The 10,211-nt window shown below is 37.2% G+C and overlaps 1 protein-coding gene across 1 annotated transcript; it reads left to right on the forward strand.

The window, feature by feature from the left end:
- The first annotated feature begins 918 nt into the window (after positions 1–918).
- On the forward strand, positions 919–9,618 carry tm4sf18 (transmembrane 4 L six family member 18). The gene is made up of 4 exons (XM_047375314.1): positions 919–1,200; positions 6,834–6,902; positions 7,484–7,626; positions 8,825–9,618. Exons 1-4 carry the CDS (start codon positions 1,021–1,023, stop codon positions 9,021–9,023), a joined length of 591 nt encoding a protein of 196 aa, XP_047231270.1. The 5' UTR covers positions 919–1,020; the 3' UTR covers positions 9,024–9,618.
- Positions 9,619–10,211: the final 593 nt, after the last annotated feature.

Below are 10,211 nucleotides of genomic sequence, written 5' to 3' on the forward strand. Positions count from 1 at the left end.
TAAGTTTATTTTATACACGGCTACCCATCAGAGTCAGTAGATGGGGATACAACTGCTCTTGTCAATATAATTGATCTGAAGTTAACTTGCTGTTTAGATTAGCTAATTAAAGTTGGTGTCATGAGTTGTGGTTGTTGAGGACTCAAACACAGACACGAGGCAGACAAGGCATTTTTTGCTGTGGAATTAGTAAACCAAAATTACAAACTGTGGGTGAAAATGAAGGCAAAACCTGCCTGCCATGCTGGTTTATTACTACACCATTATGTAATTGTTTTATTAGCACTGGATTGTTTCACACATTCTCTGCTTTAGCACAAAATCTCCCCATGTTGGACTTTGTTATAGTGGTAATCTCCTTACAGGTCCAATCCCAACATGGTACAATCCGTTTACTCTGCTAAAGACCCACCTAGACATAATCTAGGCGACATAATCTGCGTGAATGGAAACAGCTCGTTATTCAGTTCATGTTTAACCCATTAACTCTAGTCCTGACGTTTTGAAGATACCTTAAACCGAATAGCCATTACTATTTGTTCAAGTTCAAACACACCCAATCATGTAATCAAAATAATACATTCTGCCTTCTGTGACTATTTTAGGTCACATATCAAAGTTTTATGCAAACTGCCATTTCCAAAAAAAATAGTATATATAAAAATAGTAATTGTGTTGTTAAACATGTCGATTGTATGTTTTGATTCACTTGGAGGGAAATATTTTTTTCATCTTGTGGGAAACACATGTCCTTGTTTGATTTCCTTTCTTGTGGCAGATAATCTTTATTTGCACAGGTTTTTTCTTTTGAGCGTAAATGTGTTTCCTCACACTTGTTTTGTCATGTCAGAACCCCCCACGCCCACCCCCAACTCTGGGTCTTACACACAGTGACACAAACTGTTTCCTGTCTTTCAGCTGTTCCCCCACTTCCCTCCTTCCTTTGTCAGTCCCTCTTCAGCCCATTCCAGCTCCTTCGTCGTCTCCCTTTGGTTGTGATTTAGTTTTTTTGGTTGAGCGATGTGTTGTTCGGTGGGTTTTGCCCGGTCGTTGGGCCTGGCTCTGCTGCCGCTGGCACTCTGCTGTATCCTGGCTAACCTGCTGCTGTTGTTTCCAATGGGAGAAATCACTTACATCCAACAGGATCGTCTAGCCAGCTACATCTGGTACTTTGGTGGACTAGGAGGTGGAGGGCTATTGGTGAGTAAAAAGTTAGATTTATGATGGGAAAAACTTTTGTTTGATTTAATTGATTCAAAAATAAAAACATGAAAGATTTTTGCTTTTTCACATTTTCCCTAATATGGTCGGATTTAACAACAAATTTTTTTTTTTCATTTTTACGAAATCAATATCTTTTGACATTTCTTATAGTTGTATTTAAAAACAAAAAGCCTAAATGTGAGTATAAAGTATTTATCTTTAGGCGTTTTCTTTTGATATTTATGGCTTATGAACTAAAAAAATCTTCTCCCTTCCTGCCTTATTCATCAGAGACTCACATTGGTACAGCTGTTTGAAATGTGTCTAAAAATGTATTTCTTTGTGAATTTAACTGGTTTTTGCCCTGAAATATTAGAGTGTGAATTGTTCCCCTTTTACACCATTCAGTCTGAGTGAACTTGTAGAGTTCTCCAGTGAGAACAATGACATGTTTTGTACATCTACAGTTAATCTGTCTGCTTTGCATGCTGCTGATCTGATGGGTTTTTGCTCTGATTGAGCTGAAAGGAGCTGTTTTTTTAGCATGTGTGATTTTCTAGAGCAACAAAGGAAAGATTGTATCTGACAGCTAAAACTAAACTATCCTTCAGTCAACCTAAATCCTTGTCCAAAATGTTTAAATTGTGGTACTCTCTAAGATGTCTGTGATATTATTGGGGCAAGCAGATTTATTGGAATACAACAAACACAAAACAGAATACTGATGAAGTGTGATGGCAACCTTTTCTCTGCTGTTTGCATAACTTAATCGTTTATCTATAAAAATAAACAACAGAACTTAGGTGTGAGAGTATACTGTAGCACAATGTGGAACCAGTAATAAACCAGCTGTTTCAGAGTATGTTTCCTTCATAGAAGCCTTTTTATTAGGATCTGTCTAAACCTAATATGTGACAATGTCATTCACTATCTTTGATTTTGGTTCTTTTTAAGGTAGAGTAAATGTTAACATTTAGTCAAATATGTTCTTACTAAGTTGAAGGAGATTCCTTATTTCTTTCTACAGTGATATTATCATTTAAAAAATCTTAAGTTGTGTAAAATGTACAGAAGAAGACTTCTGTAATGGTATAAACGTTCAATATGGCTTTGACTCCAAGGTAAAGACAGCTATTAGTCCTAATTCACCTAAGTGTAATTAAGAATGTGCAAGTTGTGTTTTCTTCTATCCGTTAACGAACTGAAGCAGGTCACACCCAAGGTACAAGCAAACTTTTAGATGGCTTACAGCCCCCTGTAGGACGGGGTCCCTAAGAGCACTTGGATTTACACGGGAGAGGTTTAGAAGTGCACCATTTGTTATACTAAAAAACAAGCAAACAAAAAAAAAAAAACAAGATACATCAATCAATCGACAAGAGATAGAAATCAGCCAATTTTCCGATCATCTTGGACCGGTGATCTTTAGGTAAAATACTGACGTTTTTTTTCTATTCTTTAAATGCATCAGGCTGATATTTTAATTGTAATTTATGCATTTCGACTGCTTGTTCCTGAGCCAGGGTTGCATTTCATACATGTGACTGTTTAATACCAAAATAAAAACCTTAATTTAAATCTAATTATTCTATCAAATATTCTCTCCCACTGTTTATCATGCTAAAATATTGACTTATTGTTTGTGGAAATGACTTAAAGTTATTTGGTCAAAGAGAAAAATTAATCCCTCCGAGAACATCCATCTACAGCAGCTCCCCCAACTTCCTCTCCCACGTCCGTCCTCCCAACGTTTTTTCTTTTTTCCTATTCCCTGACTGTGCACTTCCCTCCTTGTTGTCAGACTCCCTTTTAATCTCTGCTTTATGTTGACATGCAGGATGTGTATCTTAACTAAACTGATGTTTGAGCAGCTTTGTGAGTGTGTAAAACATTGGGAGCTTCCTTTCCTTTTGTTAAAATGTGATTTAATGTCTCTGGGAGATGGACAGCAACACAGGAAAGAGGATTAGAGCCCCGCTCTGTTCCTCTCAGAAAGGGGAGAAAAAAAACAGTCAATCTCTGAAGCAAAAAGATGCATGAATCATGTATCTGTTTCTCAACGAGCTTTAAAGTGAAGATTTAGCACAGGTTTATAAGGTTAGTTCATGAGTGTCAATACACAAGTAAATTAATAACTGCTTCCATTTATGGTAAAGTTATGATAAAAAAGTTTAGATGTACTTAATAAATGTGAAATATATAAACTGAAGCTAATCCAACACTTTCTGGTTGCTAATTTATGTAACTGCTAACTCAATGTTAACCACTGTTTGTTTACTGTAAATGTTATCACCAATAAAAAAAATCAATTAATCAATCAATCAATTAGCATCCTATACATGTGTCTCCTAATGTTTCACAACAGTCAGGGGTGAAAATGTTGTTTTATTTTTGGGGGTACAATAAACAGGAACATTTCAGAGACTAATTCCTGGGGGGGCATGAAAGCAAAGATCTCTCTCTCTTTCCTGCTCCTTTGCACTTTTCCTTGTAGGGTTGAGCCCTCAGCATGTTAAATCATTTACAGTAATGATGGTTGTTATTGCTTTGTTCTTTATTATTCCGTATTTTACATGCTGCTCTAATTTCCAATAAAGTCCATCAAAGTAGCTTGACAAGGAATTGAAGTTCCAAAACTATAAAGAAGATACCTTCAAGAACAATCCAACAACACCAGACTACTCTTCAAAAGTATACATTTACCACATTGTCACCCACACACACACACACACACACACACACACACACACACACACACACACGCACACACACACACACGTATATATACACTAACGGTTTTAGATACACTTTCTCACTTAATGGATCTCCTTATTTTCATAACTATTTATATTGTAGATTCTCATCAAAGGCAACATAACTGAGAATGAACACACATGGAATTATGTAATAAACAATAAGTGTAAAATAACTGTAAACATGAACTGTGAACAATGAAACTGAAACAACTGTCATTTTAGTGCGGGAGGTTTCATGGCTAAATTGGACCAGCCTGGTAGCCAGTCTTCATTGATTGCACATTGCACCAGTAAGAGCAGAGTGTGAAGGTTCAATTACCAGGGTAAGAGCACAGTTTTGCTCAAAATATTGAAATGCACACAACATTATGGGTGACATACCAGAGTTCAAAAAAGGGCACATTGTTGGTGCACGTCTTGCTGGCGCATCTGTGACCAAGACAGCAAGTCTTTGTGATGTATCAAGAGCCACGGTATCCAGGGTAATGTCAGCATACCACCAAGAAGGACGAACCACATCCAACAGGATTAACTGTGGACGCAAGAGGAAGCTGTCTGAAAGGGATGTTCGGGTGCTAACCCGGATTGTATCCAAAAAACATAAAACCACGGCTGCCCAAATCACGGCAGAATTAAATGTGCACCTCAACTCTCCTGTTTCTACCAGAACTGTCCGTCGGGAGCTCCACAGGGTCAATATACACGGCCGGGCTGCTATAGCCAAACCTTTGGTCACTCATGCCAATGCCAAACATCGGTTTCAATGGTGCAATGTGAAACATGTATTGTTCTCTGATGAGTCCACCTTTACTGTTTTCCCCACATCCAGGAGCGTTACGGTGTGGAGAAGCCCCAAAGAAGCGTATCACCCAGACTGTTGCATGCCCAGAGTGAAGCATGAGGGTGGATCAGTGATAGTTTGGGCTGCCATATCATGGCATTCTCTTGGCCCAATACTTGTGCTAGATGGGCACGTCACTGCCAAGGACCACCGAACCATTCTTGAGGACCATGTGCATCCAATGGTTCAAACATTGCATCCTGAAGGCGGTGCCGTGTATCAGGATGACAATGCACCAATACACAGCAAGACTGGTGAAAGATTGGTTTGATGAACATGAAAGTGAAGTTGAACATCTCCCATGGCCCGCACAGTCACCAGATCTAAATATTATTGAGACACTTTGGGGTGTTTTGGAGGAGCGAGTCAGGAAACGTTTTCCTCCACCAGTATCACGTAGTGACCTGGCCACTATCCTGCAAGAAGAATGGCTTAAAATCCCTCTGACCACTGTGCAGGACTTGCATATGTCATTCCCAAGACGAATTGACGCTGTATTGGCCGCAAAAGGAGGCCCTACAGCATACTAATAAATTATTGTGGTCTAAAACCAGGTGTTTCAGTTTCATTGTCCAACCCCTGTATATATATATGTATATATAAAATTTATTCTTGCGTAAAACCTGTGTCAGTCTGCTTGTGATTTGTAACTGGGACGGAGGTTCATATACCAGCAGGACAATGAAGCAACACTTGAGTGGTTTAAGGAGAAACATTTAAATGTTTGGTCTAGTCAAAGTCCACACCTCAATCCAATTGAGAATCTGTGGTTAGACTTTAAGATTGCTGTTCACAAGTAAAAACCATCCAGCCTGAAGGAGTTGGAGCAGTTTTGCCTTGAGGAATAGGCAAAAATCCCAGTGGCAAAATGTGGCAAGTTCATAGAGACTTATCTAAAGCAACCTGCAGCTGTAATATTTGTTGTTTGCTTCACAATGAAAAAAACATACATCTTCAAAGTTGTAGGCATGTTCTGTAAATGAAAGGCTGCAAACTCTCAAAAAATCAATCTTTCTTACAGGTTGTGTGGCAGCAAAACATAAAAAAGGTGAAAGGGTGGTGGATACTTTTGCAAGTGACTGTATATATATATATATATCATACATGACTTCATCGTATATATATCAAAGCAGAACTTCTCAACAAGAAGGCTCCTCAGTATCCAGTGATAAGTATGTGAATTTTATTGACTTGACTAGATAGGTCATGTAGGAGCAACTACAAATCATTAGTTTCACTTACCGCTAATTTCTGATTCTTCTTAATGCCTCCAACATTTCTTTCTTCGTTATGGTTTCCTCTTTATTTACAAATATCTCATAATATGGCCAAGTGTGTATCAGCTTTGAGTCCTCTGAAAATAAAGAAAATACTGTACAAATATGTGTTTTATTAAATAAATTTAACATACCACAAGGCAAACCAAATAATAAAAAATAAAAAGTAAGCCGTAACAACACACACACACGCTCGCACGCACAAACAAACAATAAAAGACAGTCCAAAGACTGGTACAAAGATGTTAAGATGATACGTTTTTAAAAGAGATTACATTCATTAAAAGTTCTGGTTTACCTTACTCACAAGTGGAGTCCTTGGAACAACCAAAAAGCATTTGATCTTCTGCTCTCAGAGCTTTACAAGGACTCAGAAATGATAAGGAGGTAACAGATCATTTAAACATTTTAAAATCAATCTACAGGCAGCCAGTGAGGAGAACGCAGTATTAGGGTAATGTGCTTACATTGTCTTGTCCTCATTCATAGGCAGACAGCTGAATTTTGGACCACTTGTTCTTAATTTTTTAACTACACACTTTATGATTTAATATGTTATATAAATGTAACCTGACTTTATCTGTCTTACATGAAAAACTGGCCATTGGGAACCTTAAATCTACATGCTCAATCTTTTATTTACATTTTTGTATTAATGGATTATCTTACAAAATAATAAAAAAAATAAGATAAAGGAAAAAAAAAATGCGATTGCTCTGAAACTGTAACAAAAGATTTCATTTTCTGTCCTTTCAGATGCTCATTCCAGCTGTGGCCTTCATCACTCTAGGGAAATGCAGCTGCTGCTGGAATGAAAGCTTAATGGTAAGAGACTTTTTATGCTGGGATCAGTGCTCAGAATGTACGAAACTATTTATGAGATCTGATAAACATCTAGAACATTTTGTTTACCAAATAGGGCAACATTTCTATCTGTTTCTTATTTGTTCAATCAGTATAAATCCGTATATTTCCTGGCAATGCAGATTTTTTACTATACTACGATTTTTGTTATAATTATTATTATGCTATCACCACTTGCAGAGTAATGCACTAAAGTAGCCAATAGGCAAGCTAAAACTAGGTCCCTATAAGATAGGGCTGAAGTGCTAATGCTAAGTCTCCCATGATTATTCAACAAGGCTCCCATTGTTAAGAAGCATGCACCAAAGTAAGCTTGACTTGTACCATTCAAGTCACATACACAGCTGTGCCTATACTTGTGTGTGTGTGTGTGTGTGTGTAGCAGCTGTGTCTGCTTTTTAAAGACAACATGGATAAGTGAAACATGCAACATTCATTCGTTGACACAGAAAGTCACCAGAGTTCACACTCATAGACAAATCCAAACATTTCTTTGTGCTTTTAAAAAAAAAAACTGCTGGTGTGCTGCTGTGCCTTCACAGATGTGCGGTTCAGTTCTGGCAGCTATCATCGGCCTCCTGGGCTCTGGTTACTGTTTTGTCATATCAGGGCTTGCTTTGGTGCAGGGTCCCCACTGCTTCACCTCCCATGGGTGGTCATACCCCTTTGCAGATCAGCGCGGCAGGTAAGGACGCACAATAAAAAAGCATTTCAGATAAAAGAAAGAAACTATCATGAAGATAATCATTCTTACAGTAAGACATAAAAAAAAAAAAATGCTGTCTTAGTTTTATGTCCGATAAAATGGGATGCACACCTACTATAAGCTTCCTCTGTTGTATCATCAGTAAGCAGAACATTTCCCAAAGATTTGCAGATCATCAAGATGTTTTTAGGCAAACATGAGATGGACCTTTGTGTTGTTTTTAGTCAGCAGTGGTTGTCACCTTGAATTTTTGCAATTGTTGATTCTTGAACACTGATCTTCAATGAGGCAAGAGAGGCTGCTTTAAATATTCAGTTTTTTTTTTGGTGATCTCCTAGATAAGATGTTGATGCGCTCTTGGGGCCAATTGTTACACTGGCCACTTCTCAGAAGGTTCACCACTGTTCCAATGTTTTCTCTGTGTGTGGATAATGGCTCTCATTGTGGTGTTCCAAAGCCTTAGAAATGGCATTGCAGCCCTTATAGATGCCATTGACTTCGTTTCTAATCTTAAATTTTGTTTAGATTGGAGTTTGATGTGTTGCTGAGTAAGATCTTTTGGCCTTCTTCATGCTGTCAGATGGGTTCCATTTAAGTTACTTCAATTTACAGATCAGTTTTCAGGCTTGGGAGTGGTGAGTCAAATTAAGCCCAGCTTTGCAAAAAATGTGGTTGATAACATTTAATTCATGATTTCAGGAGTTTTCGTGTGGAGTTTCTCACATAGGGTCGGGTTATTTAGTTAGCTTTTCCCCATTCATATATGAAATCCTTTTGCTTTTTGGTATTTATTCAGGTTATATTTTGCTGATCTTTACATTTATTTTAAGAGAATACCTATAAGTGTTACAAAAAAACAAATCGTGAAGAAATCTCAGAGCAAAAGCTTTTTCACAGCATTGTCTTATAGTAAGTTTTATAATTAAAATTTAATAATAAAAGATTCCAGAGGAAAAGTTTGCCCTGGATTCTATTCCAGCAAGAACTGTCACTAGCTTAATGCTTATCTGTAACAGATTTCAGTTTTTTTTTTTTTTTTATTGATTCTCTGCTTTCTGCTGATAAGAACAAACCCAGCAACCAGAACAAAAACAAATATAAAATAACCTTGAACTCTTTCTTTTTTACCCTGTTATTTAGTCTTTGATAGTCACTTTCTCTTTTCTGTGTTTTGCAGGTATCTGTTGCAGCCCGAAATCTGGCCACGGTGCCTTCAGCCACTCAACATCGTAGAGTGGAACGTCACTCTACTGTTTGTGTTATTGGGCCTTGCAGTGCTGGAGTTCATTATCTGTCTTTTGCAGCTTGGAAATGGTTTGGTGAACGCCATCTGCCGGCCCTGCTGCTACAAGCAGGAGTACAGTCTCAACGCTTAGAGAGACACGTATTCTGCATGAACAACAAGCATTTCAGAAAAACACACACTTGAAAACAAACAGTACAATAACACACGCACACATATTCACGAGTCTGCACACATGACTGTATTAAATCACCACCTGCAATTAAGAAGTATCTAAGCTATTTCATACTGATGATCTAAAGTGTGATGGACAATGGGTTTCACAGAAGTGAGAGTAGAGTTACATACCATTGTCCTGAACATATTTTAAGAGTTTGTTGTCTAAATTAGTCACATCAATCTTACAAAATGACAAAGTCAGCCTGTTATCATTAAGATGTGTGTAAATGAGAATAGCTTCTTCTCATGGGGCTTGGTTTGAGACAATGCACATTCTCATGGTTTGTTTTGGTTTTCTTACTCTTTAGCATTATAAAATACCCTGAAGGTTTTTAGGTATTTTGTTTGTTTATGTTTGAACTTTGAATACCTGTTGTTGTAAACTGTTACCTTGATATCTACCTGTTGCTAGTCTATTATTACCTACAATTTTATGTGTTTTTAGTGACATTGTTTATAAAGTACTGTTTATTTGTGCTGCCTTGAATAAAGAAATAAGTTGAATTTAATATATATGCAGTTGGTTGATTTTTGCAATGTTTGCCATCCATTCAGAAACCATATAAAGCAAAGTGAGATAACCCCCACACTGATCACATCAGTGAAAAATTTACCAAAATTATTTTAAAGTCTAATAGAAAAGTTATATTTTTTTCACCACACTGTTTCCACAGAAATAATGTTTAAACTAGTTGAATACATACATGTTTATAGCATGTGCATGTGTGCAGTCATGTGAACAATTTAGGACACTCTATGTGTTTACATTTGGACATTTAAGGAATAAATTAGGACACCTCCACATTTATAACCTTTATTCCCACTTAAAATTACAAAACATACACACATGTGTATGCTAAAGAAGACACATTTTAAAATCCTAAAATGTCCTGTCAGAACCTGTTCCAGGCTGGAACATGAGCAAACAGGAAACCTAAAACAAACTGTCTGTTTAAAACTTGCCAAACATTACAGACAGGATCAGACATCTGGAATAATGTTCTTTGGATAGATGTGTCCAAAATTTTATTATTTCAAAATCAAAACAGAGGACATGTTTAGCTATCATACCAAATGTTCCAGGAAAAGAACCTGATGCCTT

Source organism: Girardinichthys multiradiatus, chromosome 9 (assembly GCF_021462225.1).
Source record: "Girardinichthys multiradiatus isolate DD_20200921_A chromosome 9, DD_fGirMul_XY1, whole genome shotgun sequence".
Lineage (NCBI taxonomy): Eukaryota > Metazoa > Chordata > Actinopteri > Cyprinodontiformes > Goodeidae > Girardinichthys > Girardinichthys multiradiatus.